Genomic DNA, 14508 nt, shown 5'->3' with positions numbered 1-14508 from the left:
AAAAGCCTAAGAACACACTAAAAATACCCCCAAAACCCAAACCTCTGCTTGGAGAGTAGAAAATGGGTAAAATTGCACGCCTTGCCATGCTGGAACGTAGCCTGGGTACCATCCCCCGTAGTATTCGCACGCTCTATAACTGGTATAGAGCGTGCGATATATTACTTGGTACCCAGGCTAGCTGGAACGTGGGTGGCAGATAAAATATGAAGAGAGGAGACAATTCAATGCTCTCATATTTCTTTTTTACTTTTACTTTGATGCAGTGATGTATTTCCTTCCTTTTATATGTTCCCACTTAATCAAAACCATCCGTAGTATAATTGAGAACTTTCATTATTGAAAGTTGTTTCCGTGACAAATGGATGTTGTAACGTTAATACTAGTAGTTGGCAGTAAAGTTAGCACAGCTTGTTAACGGGCCCGTTAGGTATCATTTCTTGTTTAACAGGGTTTGTGATGTCACATTTGTTTGGAGTCTGTGGGGATGTCAGAGAATACTTGCTGTTGACTTCAATGGATGACAAAACCTAGCTTGAGGGCGCGGCTGGAAATAGTAGAAATTGGCCAGAGGGGCCGGCAAACTGTAAACTGGATGGCTAAACTCCCTCGGCGTGTTATATCTCTCTATTTGGCCAATTTCTACTATTTCCAGCCGCGCCCTCAAGCCTGGTAGAGGCTAGATGAAACCCTGGAATAAACGGAGTTTACGGGAAATGCCCACTTGCAAAATAGGGGTGTAAGGAACAGTTTTATTTATCTTTTCAGCTGCCATGCCACCATTATCAAAATTGATAGCACAATAAAGTAAAGTGAACAATACAGTGTCTTTTTATCAAATGCGAGTGACGAAATGAGATAGGGAGGGAAATATAGTTATCAGAAGCAAATTGCGCCCCTTTTTTTCAGAGTGGGCTTGTCCGTAGAGAAACGATGATGATGATAGACATGGTGGTGTTGGTTCGGGCTGATTGTGAGAGAGATTCTGTCTGTTTTTCCTAGCGACCACAGGGAGTTGAGACAACCTTGCGTGTACCAGAATGGTGTATAAGGAATATCGGTGTCAAACGACAGAACCTACGTTGAGCTGAGAACCATAACCGGCGGTATACTGTCGTACGCAAGCCGAAAACACAGAAGACAGTTCGTCCAAGATGGCGCTGGTTCACCGAGTACTGTTTACATGGCTCATGACGCTGTTTTTCCTCATCCTTCTCGTTCTAAGACTTGACGGGGGAACGATCTGGAACTGGTTCATCATCTTCGTGCCCCTGTGGGCCTTCGACGCCATCATCCTCGCCATGCTAGCCATACGGATGATCAGACACTGCCGGAACGGCTACGATAGCGACGATGTTACCATGAAGAAGAAACTGTGGTATCTGCTGGTGATGATGCTGAAACTCGGCTTCCAGATGACGCTGTGCCTGAAGCTGCAGTACTTCCGCACGATCCCCTTCTACCTGGCCTTCCTGCCGCTCTGGGGCTTCCTACTCTGCGTGGCAGGCGACATCTTCAGAAGTTTCCTACTGCGTTTGAGAAATGACTAAACTATATGGACTCTGAAAAGACTGTATACGTATGAATATTAGTTATAACAAATTATGTACATTGAATCTCTTATAGATGTTATAAAATTAGATGATGCAACACTATGTACAGTATGTGGATTTTTTCGGTATGCCTTCAACACAAGTTAGTTTGATTTCTGACATACCTTGTACATAAACATTTAAAGTGTACCACAATTCAAGGTGTAACATTTAATCTTTTGATGTCATAATGAGACTGAACTCGTTGAAGCACAGTTTAACCATTTCCATGCTGACTAATGCTAACTAATGCTGTAAGGAATAGAAAAACGAACCAATGATGAGCCTTCAGCAGGAAAAAGGTCATACGAGGCTGTCATCTGTATAATTTACTATAAACATAGCAAATCTGAACATGTACAATGTACATGTATGATGTGGTGGTTTATAAACCTGTGTTGCATTATCATGGGACAGAACTTATCAGATCTGTTATCTGTACTAGGATTTTGTTTAGTTGGATGAGGAAATGATTGGTTTTAGGTAGTACTAGTGCTGCATACTGGTTCACTGGACTTGGATCTGGACTTGTAAGAATGTTTAGGTTCAAGTCCAAAAAAACTAAAAGTCAAGAACCGAGTCCGGACTTATTACCATAAAAGACCATTTCACATACCCCTTTTCTTTCCAAACCACCTAGAACCTTCCGTAGATTGCAAAATCTTTGCTGCAAAATGAAAAAAACAACATTGCCATCGGGCATCATTAAGTACCGGCCTCCGTGTTACTAGTATGTGGCCAAAGTTTCACCCAGACAACATTGCAAGGTTGCCAACATGCCATGTTGTACATGCTATGGGTTTAGGTCGGGATTTACAAGTTTGGAACTGAACCTAAACCTCTGGACTTGAATCCGGACCTGAACCTAAATGTGGGTTTAGGTATGCAGCACTAGTTTTAGGCATCCCACACCCAAATAATATCCTGTACAGTTGTTATGTACAAAAATACATGTACCTACAAAAATATTTGGGTGCACCGGTGCACCCACAGAAAAAAAAAATTGGGTGCACAGCTCCAATTTTGGGCGCACACGCACCCAGTATTTCGAGCCCTGCATTCTATACCAATATGGCTACCACAAATGCCGTGAAAGGAAGCCATGAAAAAAATACCCTTTTCCCTCCAAAAAAAGGTGGGCCATTGAAGACTTAATAGAACATAACATCCTAAGCCATTGATACATTACTAGTATGTCATTAGAATTCAAGCTTGTAGCTACAAGCAGCTGTTGTCATGTACATAAACATACATGTATATTGTAAATTGTTTTGGATGTTTGTAAATGTACTTTAATATATCAGTTCTTAGTTCCTTATTGTGCAATATTGTTGTAGTGCATCAGCTAGTTGACTGTTTTTGTAATTCTAGCTTGTAGATGTGAGTCATGTAAGTCCTTTTCTATGCAGTAAATCATATTCAACAATCCCAAACCACTGTAGTTTTTAATATTTTTTAATTTAGTTCTTTATTGATCTTACAAACAGTTGGATGGTACCTTCAGTTTAGGACAACTGATTTCCAAGGTAGCCCAACAGAACAAGTTACAAAGGACATATAGACAATCAAATAATCAAACATAGAGGTAATAAATAATATGAACAAAGGGTACAAGTAATCAATCATAAGAAACAGGACATGTCAATCAAAACAAATAGTCAAAATCATAAGGCATAATCATAGTTCGTGTCATTCCAGTTAAAGATAAGTCAGTCCATGAGGTCAGGGGTCATGTGTTTAGTGCTCTCTTGAAAGCATTCAATGTGATTACTTGTTTAGTTTCATCATTTAACAAGTTATAAAATGCTGCTGCCCTATACTTAAATGTTCTTTTGAATTGTGTTCAGACAGAGATGTACAATCAGAAATTCTATCATTGTGGGAAGAGTTTTTTTTCTCTTTTATAGCAAGGAATACCCTTCGTCAAATGATAACTTGGGTTGGAAATCTTGCAAGATTTTAGTATTGATGGTTTCTTACATCAAGTTTTTTTATTGACAGTTTCTTTCAAGTCGGGTCAGTGTACCATGCAGGGGATTGCGTCCAGAAGATGACCGGAAATAACATAGTGCAACAGGAAGGACTTTCACCTTGACGTGTTGTCATGCAAATTAGGGGTCAATGACCGGACCTCAAACAAGGTTATAATTACGTAAAATAATAAATACAAAACATGAACAATCGACACCATATATATGTTGATTGAATACGTACCCAAGTGCACAAAAACACTCTCATGTTGTAGGCCTTGAAAAAATCCTAACTTTTTACTTTTATATACTGTACTGATAGTACGTGATTCGTACGTGTACTAGACATGCTAAGGCCGTAGAGGTAAGCTTCTTGACCATGTAGATCTATTGCAAATACATGTGTAAAATGGAATTCAAAATATTCTAGCTACACATTTCATATGACCATGGAGCTATATCATACACAGATATGACGAATATCTGTGTCAGTATAGCCGGTAAAACCACCCTTCGGCGTATTATTAAAACACACCAGCTTAATTCGCAGGCACGCGGCGCGGCGGCGGCTAGCTATATTACACCGAATGACTTGTTACACTCAATCTTTGCACATTTAATTACAGGAGTTGTTTAAAGCTTTCTAGTGATGATGCCCCAACTGTGCCAACTGTGCTTGGTGGCAACGAGTTCTAGTCTACGATAGTTCTGGGGAAATACGAGTTTTTGAACACCTCAAGTTCTTAGTTGAAGGCATGACTGTTTCTTGTTCTTTTCTGGGCTGGTATTAGATACTTAATGGTCGGTACGTCCTCCAGTTTATTAGTCATTTTGTTCAATACGTTAAATAAGTCAATACGTTCGTCGGATCTTGACTTCTAAGAATGATAACGGGTAACCAGTGATCCGCCGTCCAGGCAGTTTCTTGGTTTGCACTCCGATCCGCACTTCCGGTCCGCACCGGGGACTCCCCCCCCCTACTTCCTGTTGTGTACGCCGTACGCTACGGTATAAAAGACGACGCAAATCAGGGAAACGGTCAAAACAAAAGCTTCTACCGGAGGGAACGTTTGCGTCCAAGTAAGTTCAACAACTTTAACGTTACTTTTTTTACTTTAAAATACAACTTACTTAGGAATTACTTTTACTTTAAAATAGAACATATTTTATGGTGTCATTGGGAAAGCTAGCCAAATCAAAGGACTTACATTGTAGAGTAGGCCACGTAGCCTCTACCAGGCACCGCGGATCGCTGGAAAAATAGTAGAAATTGGCTGAAATAAAGGGATAGTATACCAGAGAAGATCCCGCGGGTCGCGAATTGGATCTTCTCTTGCCCGGGATCTTCTCTGGTACATTATCCCTTTATTTCGTCCAATTTCTACTATTTTTCCAGCGATCAGTGCCTGGTATACGTAGAGGCTACACAGTACACGCAGGCCAGGGGCGAAATCGTTTTTTAACAACAGAAAATATGAATATGCATAACGTGTCCTATTAAAGAGTTTAGCCCACTCGATGTCTGGACGTTTTTCTTTTCACTAGTTCAAAAATATCTACTTTCAAAAACAATTTCAAAAAGAATCTTTGTGTTTATTGTGCATTTTAATTTTGCATTACCTGGCTTACTTGCAAATGCACGATGTATTCAATCTGACTTTATTTTTCTCACAAAGGAAGCAACATGCCTAGCCTTTCCGTCGTGTTGGTGACACTCGCCCTGGTGGTGGTAGCCTCGGTCGCCAGGCCCCCGCCCCAGGGCCCCGCACCGCCGCAGGGTGCCCGGACGGACGGGTTCCTGAACCTGTACCACGGCCTGGAGTCGGACGTGAGGAGGGTACCCCCTCCACCGGACGGACCCATCCTCCGGCCGCCTGTGGATCACGGCCCCGCACCGCCCCAGGGTGCCCGGACGGACGGGTCCCGGAACCTGTACCACGGCCTGGAGACGGACGTCAGGAGATTCCCCCCTCCCCCGGACGGACCCATCCTCCGGCCGCCTGTCGATCACGGCTTCTGTACCGACTTCCTCAGAGGTTTGTGCAGGGTGAGTAGGCAAACACGTCAGAACTAATCTCCAAGCAGATCCCTTTCGGTGGCAAAAAAGACATTATCAAATTGGCCAGGCAGTATCCATTAGCCAGAGAAGCTCCGCGGCCACCGACGGGGGTAGCGACAAAAAAAACGGCCATATAATATAAAAAGGTAACGATCATTCCCCCACAACCTCTGCTTGGAGACTACGTCAGAACCTCGCCAAAAAGGTTATGTTTTCGGTACCATTCATGTGTCTGTGTGTCACCGTGTGGGCACACCCCAGTTTAATTAATTACTAGTATTTTGGCGGGTCTATGTACACCCTCAACTATAGCGGCCGTTTCTTTCAGGAAATAAATAGCCAAAACACTGTTTTTGCAAATGAAGGATATCCCTCTAGCTACAAGAACAGTAGAATTTTAATTTCTTTAACTTCTAAAATTTTATTAAATTTTACCACGCGGACCGACCGCTGTCTCGGAAGAATTGGTGTGCTCACTGACAACATGTACGATAACCGGACAAGGCTTAGATGGATTTGGTTTAATATTTGGTAGATGGTTAGGTCATAGTGAGACCTCAAAATCATTAAGTTTTGTTTCCCCTGGTAGCTGGTTTATCAATCGATTCTTTTCTTTTCATTCATTCCGTTCACAGCGAAATGAATTCATCCTTTATTTGAAACAAAAAAGGTCAATGCCCTTGATATCGCAGGTTAGAACAAAACACAATTGCCAGTCTTTGCAGTTTGTTTTACTGTGGCACCCTGTGCACCTGCAGGTGTCCGAGTGGAGTAGCTGGAGTCCCAAGACGTCCATATTCGGCTGCAGCACTGTGTACCGAACCCGCCAGGTGGCGCACAACCCGCTGGAACACGACCGGTGCTGCCCGCCTCTCCGGGAGGAGAAACAACAATGTGAGTCATATTTTGGGATACGTTGTACCCGTTACATCTGTTGTGCAATAAAGTTCTTCTTCTCTATTGCAGGGCTCTTCCACAAGCAATGAAGCAAAGGTGCTCCCCTCTCCCCAGAATCCTAGCACCTCTCCAAAATGTTAAAATTTAGGATTTTCTCGTAGTATTTCCATGAAAATTTGCTGATTTTTTTCGCGACATCAACCGATTATTAGGAAACACTTCTCTCCTAAAAAGTTATGAGGAGACCCCTGCTATTGTAACATTTCCTTGTCAGCTTTTTTATTTAACAATCCAGGGAATAATCTCTTTCTATGTCAGTAATTGTAAGCCTTGTCTTACCCGATGTAAAGTTCAAGTTCAATGTACTGTAGGTTGTGAACACGTGACGAAGGTGATGTGCAATGCATGGATCAAAAGCGAACCCTAGCAGTACGTTGCAGAACTGCAGCAATACGTTGGCTCAGTTGCTCCTATTACTGCAGTCAAGTTTTATCGCCGTTGTGGGGTGCTTTTGATCCATGGCGACTGAGTGCGGAGTACACAAACCAATTTTTGTAACCGTTGCTATTGATGTTCATGTCGCTAGGTGGCAAACCTACACGGGAGCAGACCCTTGACGCCTTTGCGAGAGGTTTTCTGAGCAAGGTCGGCCGAAGGGGGTTCCAGGCAGCCGACGACGAGGAGCCCTCCGTCATTGACATGGTCTTCGTCTTCGACAAGAGTGGCAGCGTGAGACCGGACAACTTCAACCGCGCAAAGGAAGACATTCAGGTAGCATAGACTTTGTATCATGGGCTTAATGATACCTAATGCCGACCTGCCAAGAATGCTGTGTAAATTTGCATACAGTCAAATACCGTACTCGGACTTCCACTGGTACTCGGACTTCCACTGGTTATGCAAGGTAGCAATATTACAGACATTACTTCCGAGTGCGGGAGTATTGTTTAAAGCAGTTGAGCTGTGGGTTCGTGTGTTTGGACTGAGTAGGTTGACAGCACTTGGGTCGGGCGGGGGGGGGGTTGATAGACATTATGTCCGGAGTTCAGAAGGCCAGGCACAGGAAATGCGGGTAAACTTGAAGTTCACGAAAACACAAAATACCTCCCGGAAGTGTACATGTTAAACCTCCGGTTTCTTGTGTTGATATCTTTTTTCTATTCCAACATTTATCACAATACATGACACATTCAAGTTTTTCCAACTTATTTTTATGCCGCCATCAACGCAGACAAGCGCACGAACAACATTCATTTTCACTTGAGTTAAGTGGGGAAATTCGTGTAAAGTGCCTTTCCCCGCCGCGCCTTTCCCAAGGGCACAAGATGGTAGGGCTTGAACTCGGGACCTCTTGGTTCCAAGCCGAACACTCTACCGTTACGCCACAGGACCCCACGGATGTTGATATCTGCCGTGATGTTATATTACAGAGCCTGCTCCAGATCTTCCCGGCGCCGATCGACCCGGCGAACACCCGCGTGGCAGGCATGTCGTTCTCCGATGTGGGGAAGACTCGTGTGGAGTTCGACTTCACCGCGCACACCAGCCGGGCTGCCGTGCTGTCCGCCATAGGGAACATCGCCTACGAAAGTTAGTATTAGAATTGTATTTTTGTTTACCTTTAACTTAGCAGAAGGAAAACGTATTGTTTTTGCTCTGTTTCTTCTTCCTCTTCTTCTTCTCCAAAGAAATAAGACATGAACCAGACGTACCAGACATCTGTCACCATAGTAACTAGTGTTGGGTTACATAATGTTGCAATTTTATAGAAGGGATTTGGACTCTTGGTACCATATGTATGAATGTGTTTGAGTAAAAATTAACAGAACAGACCATATGAGAAGGACAACATTATGCATTTGCAATTGCTTCGCAAATGTTACTTTTCTAGTTATTCTTCTATGTCTAGTCGTGACTTTAATACACTACGTAGGTCACATTTGCAAACCGGAGCCCGGCCGGGCTGTGTTTATGAACGAAAAATTAACAATTCACACCAAGAATATACGGAAATTGTGGCTATGATTATTACTAAAAACTTTTCTGTGTTTTGTTGTCTTTTTCGTTCCCGGCCGGGCAGTCTTATGAAACGAAAAGTATGATATGAAAGACAGCAAAGCACAAAAAAGTTGAAAAAATTAATAATAACAAGAAGCCATAGGTGACAATCCTCCGTGAAGTTTTACATATTTAAACAAAATCCCAAGCGTCAACGCCAGACCTACTGTGCAGACATTATATTAAATTAGGCAACGGTTAATACAATGACGGCGCGTCACAAGCATAAAACATACAAAGAGCTAAATCCATTACTGCTCCCAGGGCGTGTAAAGATACTGTGCTTCAAGTTCGAAGTTCATTTTAATTACACACACACAATCATTGCATTCACATAACTAGAGCTCCCCGATCTCATACCTTCGCCAAATGATGTTAATCTTTATGGCTGACAAATGATAGATTATTCCCCCTGCTTGTGCAAATAGGATCCTCTTTCTTATGAATTTTATCAGTTTATCATATTCTCAACCAAAAGACAGTCTTATATTAACAAACAATGCCATTCTAGCATTTCCTCATAAATTATGCAAATGAGGTCCTGATTTGAATACATTATGTTTAATGATGTTCACCTTCACTGTACTTTCAAAGACCATAAATATGAAATTCCAGGCAGTTATCATTACAGAATTATAACTTAAGTCTTCATTTAAATAATCAATATCTGCCTGTGTCTATCTCGTTCTCAATTACCAATGCGACAAGCTTCAATAGTCCTATGATGGAATGCAGCTGATTTATAGAATTTCTCCATAAATTATGCAAATTACATCCATATTTGCATAATTGTCACATAATTATATTAAGCATCACGTAAGCTACCTGCATACCAAAAATCACGACGATCCGTCAACCGATTCTTGAGTTATTCTCTTTTGAATATATTCAAATAGATAGTCCTGCAGTTCCAGAGCAAGCCGCTAGGGGGCCCAAACTCACGTCACTTCTTTCCCAGCACAAGAGCTACGTGCCATCTGAATTTCGTCACCCTGGCATGTCTGGATCATGAGATATCAAAACCGGAAGTTCAGCTGCAGTACCGTAACAAGCTGCTAGGGGGCCCAAAATCTAATCATTTTGAGGTCTCATTAAGACCTACCCACCTACCAAGTATCAAGACAATCCATCAAGGCCTTCTCAAGTTATCGTGTTTACAGACACACACACACACACACACACACATACACGAACGCCTCTGAAAACATAACCTTCTTGGCGAAGGTAAAGATCGGACTATCATGGTCAGCCCCACCGTCTTACCGTGCCTGTACCTAATTAAGCGCGCCTGGAGTTGCCGTAATCACCGCGAGTGTTACTAGTACTACCGTCGGCCAGATAACCAGGATATCTGCTTACAGTACCTCTGCTACCAGACAACTGCCTAAACCTACGGCCTATTCCACAGGATTGTAAAAGTAGGGATGTTTCTAAAATATGCATTTACTCCAATATCAAAACAGCTACGGTAAAAATAAAAAGACGTGCATCATCCCGGACATAATGCAACACCACATGCGAAATTACACAGATATGCGACGTACGGCAGAATGCGTTTTGGCTGCGAACATCTTCCAAAAAACTTGGCATCTCTTAACCATGGGCAAAAACATCTGGAACCACTTATAAAAACCACCCCGTATCTGCATGAACTTTTACCTCCCCCCCCGCTATTCCAAACAACGCGTTTTTCTGGACCGTTCCAATTCGCCTCGTAATTGTAGGGGTGCGTCTGCGATATTACATTGACCGCGAAAGCAGCAACGGCAAAAATACACATTCGTGCATCAACACGGGCATGCCCGCAGACGGCGTATCAAATTGCGTGCCGATTACACAAAGAGAACCCAGTGTTTTGACTGCGAACATGAAAAATCAGCCGATTACAACACTCCGTCCGGAGGTCCTGACCTCCTTCACGGAGTAATAATGGGAACTATTGTTGTTGTTGATATACGCTGAATTTTCGTTAATAGAAACAGCCTGACCGTGCCCCGGTTTGGAAATGCATAAGCATAAGCATAAGCTAGCAGCTAAAAAGAATCTTACAATCTTCCCCAGGTGGTTCCACGGCTACAGCCGTCGCGCTGAACATGGCGAAGGATGACGTGTTCGTGTCCACGGCGGGGTCCCGTCCTGCCGCCGCCAAGATCCTGTTCCTCATCACGGACGGGAAGTCCAACACGGGCGGGAGTCCCACTCCTGCCGCCGACGCGCTGAAGGACGCTGTCAACGGTCAGTACTGCATAGCCTGGTGCAGCTGAAGTCTTTACTAGCCTGGTATCCAGGCTGATTCGTGGTCGGGGCCGCAAGAGCTCTGTCCCGCCCGCCTCACATAGGCTTCCCGGTGTATATTTCACGAGAGCGTGTTGGGGGGAAACCAAATCCCCAAGCATACTGTCTCTTATATATATAGCTTATTAGCGGGGTCCTACCGGGACGACCTGTTGCACTGGGCGGGGGAAGCTACTAGAGCCCCCGAAGGCACAACCTGCCTGAACACCCCAATACCCCCAATGAAGTAAGACTGGATACCAGGCTAATTCTTTACGGGCCCGCGCCTAGGAGTGTTTTACCTAGCCTCTATCAGGCTTCGGGAGGCGGCTGGGAAGAACTTGGTCAAGTAGAGAGACATGCTACTAGGGAGTTGGTACCCTAGAGAGTACATTTTGCCGCACCCGGGTGTTATCTCCATACATTTGTATTTGGCCAATTTCTACTCTTTCCAGCCGCCTCCCGAAGCCTGGTGGGGGCTACTAGTATGTTTTATCAGCCTCAGTTCTCCTGAGCATAGGCCTTTCTTTTTGGCAGCCTATCTTTCCAGTCAACCTTTCTAATTACTGTCGTCCCGTAGACGAAATAATTGACACTAACCCCGTTAAACGGTTTGGCCCTATCCGACGCTATTGGCCCTTGTCGGACGGGCGGGAACCAGGCTAGTACATTTGGACACGCGAGACCTCTTGGCGTCGGTGGCGCAACGTTAACGGTTAGAGCGTTGGACTCGGAACCTAGAGGTCCAGGGTTCGATACTCACCGTGGCCCGACGTTGTGCCCTTGGGAAAGGCACTTTACACGACTTCCCCACCTGTACGGTGGAGTGACGCCCACCGAGCCTCTTATCTGTCTGTCTGGGTGCCAAAAACACCTTACGGATTTGGTGCGCCGATGTGACAACATCTGCCCATTGGCCACTGAGAGACGTTAAATTTATAATTATATTTATTTATGAGGCCACAATAACGAATATTAATGTCACGTTTCTTGACTTCATCTTTCCCTTCAAGTTTTCAGTGCTTCATACATTTTTAAAACCCTGTACTGTATATTTACATATGTCGGCTTTACTTTTCTTCTCGTCAGGTCCCGGGTGTGAGATTTTCGCTTTCGCCGTCGGTTCGTCGGTGAACGAGCCGGAGTTACACGACATCGTGTCCGAGCCGGTTCCCGAGCACCTGTTCTACTCCGACAGCTTCACGGCCATGTCCCGAGTCATCGACGACGCCGTCGTGTTTCTTCACGCCAAATTCGGTACGTCTTCATGCATGTCCGTAGCCGGGATTTTTCATGGGGGGGTCTTCAAAGCTTGAGGGACCAGCGAGCGCCGAAGGCGCGAGGTTCCTAGGGGGATCCGGGGGCATGCTCCCCCGGGAAATTTTGAAAAAAATGAACCCTCTGAAATGGCATTTCCTGCAGTTTTGAGAGGATTTCAAAGAAAAAAATCAAAGATAACTTTTTTTCAATGACAAAGTGAGCAGTTTTCCTACGATTCCAGCCTCGCTGGTGACACGAATCAGTCCATGCATCTTAAAAAAAAAAAAATCTTGGACCTTTAACGTTACATAAAAAGTGGACCAAAAAGTGGACCTTTGAGCCTTGTGTTTTTTTTTCCGACTCTTAAAGCAGAGGTTGGTAGGGAAGATTGTGACCTAAAACTGGACACACATGTAGAAAGGTCACAATCTTCCCCACCAACCTTTGCTTGGAGAGTAGCCAATGGTTACAGGCGGCCAATATAGACGCCCCTTGCCCCCGAGAATCTGCTTGGAGATTAGCACCCTCTAGCATTGTTGCCATCATCTATACATTCTATAGTTTCTGACGGCTTTCTAATGTTGTTGCCCAAGTGTCCGTCCGGCTGTCGGATCCTTTAAAATTTGTTTTGGGTGGGTTATCTGTAATAGTTTGTGTGTATGTTTGCCTGGACAGAGTAGGTTGACAGTATGTATATGTGTAGGAAGATTGACAGGCAGAATGGCAGGGGTTTCAACGTGTCTTTTTGTTTTGCCGATTCCAGGTAAGCCAGCTGATCTAGACGTCGACGTCGACCTCATCCGTCCTGTCGAGGGCATCCGACCCGACGTCACCCTGGTTCGACAGCCCATCGCACCGGTCAGCAGACTGCCTCCGGACCGCAGGTTTCTACTGAGGTCCGACAACATCCGGGCACCGCTGGCGCTGAGTCGTCGTCATGACTACCAGATCCTGGAACCAATCCCAGCAGTCGGTCCTGCTGGTCCTCTCACACTCCGCCTCGGAGACGTCAGGGAGGAAGGGGAACCTCAAGACGGTGAGGAAGCTGCTGAAGACGGTCTGGAAGAAGAAGAAGAAGGAGAATTCGAAAATGATGAATACGAGAGTTCTGAGGAGAACGAGAGTTCGGAAGACGACGAGAGTTCGGAGGAGTACGAGAGTTCGGAAGACGACGAGAGTTCGGAGGAGTACGAGAGTTCGGAAGACGACGAGAGTTCGGAGGAGTACGACAGTTCGGAAGACGACGACAGTTTGGAGGAGTACGAGAGTTCGGAAGACGACGAGAGTTTAGAAGAAGACGAGAGTTCGGAAGAAGACGAGAGTTCGGAAGACGACGAGAGTTCGGAAGAAGACGAGAGTTCGGATGAAGTGCAGCACGGTCACAGTTCCGACGAATTCGACAGTTCGGATGAAGACGAGAGTTTGGAATCCGCAGAACCAACGGAGGACCCTGAGTTCCATTCCTGGGGTCGACGTCATCGTGGCCGCGGGGGGCGAGGTGGCCAAAGGGGGCGGCAGAATGGCAGAGGCCACGGCAGAGGCACAGGGCGTGTTCCGTATGACGATATGGATTTCCCGTGAGATAACAAGTGCTCATAATTATGTTTACCGAAGGAAAACCTATTGTTTTTGCTCTGTTTCTTCTTCTTCTCCTCAAAGCAAATAAGGTCAATGATCTGTACCAGACGTCTGTCATCATGGTAATTAGTGTTGGGTTACATCATGTTGCAATTTTATAGCAGGAGGGATTTAGACTCCTGTCTGAACATATATGAATGTGTTTGAGTAAGAATTAACAGAGCAGACCATATGTGAAGGTAAACATTATGCATTTGCTTTGGGAAATGTTACCTTTCTAGTTCAGTTAGCATCAAGTTGAAGTCTATCTGCAAGGTGTTGCTATAAACTTATAAGGAAGAAGTATTTGGTGGCTGGTACAGTTTGACCGCACCGTTTTTCCGATAATGTGTTTTATACTACACTTTTTTTACTGTCTTTACTATTGCATTCAGCTGTTAACGTTAGATGTTTTCCAGGCCCGTTCTTACAAAGAGAGGTTTTGCCTAGTAGTGTCTATTCTCCGAGGAGACATTTTCTATAGAAATGTGTCATAATATATCATAACTGGTGTGATCTGTCTTACACTATAGGACATGCAGAGATGTTACTTAATTTTGATTATCCTTTTTTTTTTAAATTCTGTTAATCTTTCTTGGCTTTGGTTGGGTGGAATGATAGTATAGGATTACCGTGTCAAATTTGTATATGTCCAGAATTTCTATTCATTCTTTCCGATGATGGTTTAAAAATGCATTAAAGCTGCTATGGTTAATATCACGATTGTTATTGTCATATTCATATGTGCTTTAGGTAGGTGCCACATGTTGTAACGCAAAGG

At 44.3% G+C, this 14508-nt stretch overlaps 2 protein-coding genes across 2 annotated transcripts; both read left to right on the top strand.

Moving 5' to 3' along the window:
- The first annotated feature begins 921 nt into the window (after positions 1-921).
- Positions 922-1923, top strand: LOC109487902 (transmembrane protein 60-like). Its single transcript, XM_019792011.1, has one exon. The coding sequence runs from the start codon at positions 1155-1157 to the stop codon at positions 1548-1550; it is 396 nt and encodes a 131-aa protein (XP_019647570.1). The 5' UTR covers positions 922-1154; the 3' UTR covers positions 1551-1923.
- Positions 1924-4554: 2631 nt separating this feature from the next.
- LOC109487892 lies at positions 4555-14447 on the top strand. The gene is made up of 8 exons (XM_019791999.1): positions 4555-4642; positions 5239-5609; positions 6380-6515; positions 7105-7289; positions 7949-8108; positions 10638-10811; positions 11940-12107; positions 12874-14447. The coding sequence occupies exons 2-8, from the start codon at positions 5247-5249 to the stop codon at positions 13689-13691; spliced, it is 2004 nt and encodes a 667-aa protein (XP_019647558.1). The 5' UTR covers positions 4555-4642; positions 5239-5246; the 3' UTR covers positions 13692-14447.
- Positions 14448-14508: the final 61 nt, after the last annotated feature.

The sequence above is a fragment of the Branchiostoma belcheri genome, unplaced genomic scaffold (assembly GCF_001625305.1).
Source record: "Branchiostoma belcheri isolate BF01 breed outbred unplaced genomic scaffold, Haploidv18h27 scaffold9, whole genome shotgun sequence".
NCBI classification, from domain to species: domain Eukaryota; kingdom Metazoa; phylum Chordata; class Leptocardii; order Amphioxiformes; family Branchiostomatidae; genus Branchiostoma; species Branchiostoma belcheri.
The sequence above is the reverse complement of the archived record's forward strand: the minus strand, read 5'-3'. Positions and strand labels throughout refer to the sequence as shown.

What these genes read in the sequence shown, in the direction of transcription:
- LOC109487902 (XM_019792011.1), top strand. Translation starts at nt 1,155, where the DNA reads ATGGCGCTGGTTCACCGAGTACTGTTTACATGGCTCATGACGCTGTTT.
- LOC109487892 (XM_019791999.1), top strand. Translation starts at nt 5,247, where the DNA reads ATGCCTAGCCTTTCCGTCGTGTTGGTGACACTCGCCCTGGTGGTGGTA. An exon ending in GCTGAAGGACGCTGTCAACG is followed by an intron (nt 10,812 to 11,939) that starts GTCAGTACTGCA and finishes TCTTCTCGTCAG; the next exon opens with GTCCCGGGTGTGAGATTTTC. An exon ending in GTTTCTTCACGCCAAATTCG is followed by an intron (nt 12,108 to 12,873) that starts GTACGTCTTCAT and finishes TGCCGATTCCAG; the next exon opens with GTAAGCCAGCTGATCTAGAC.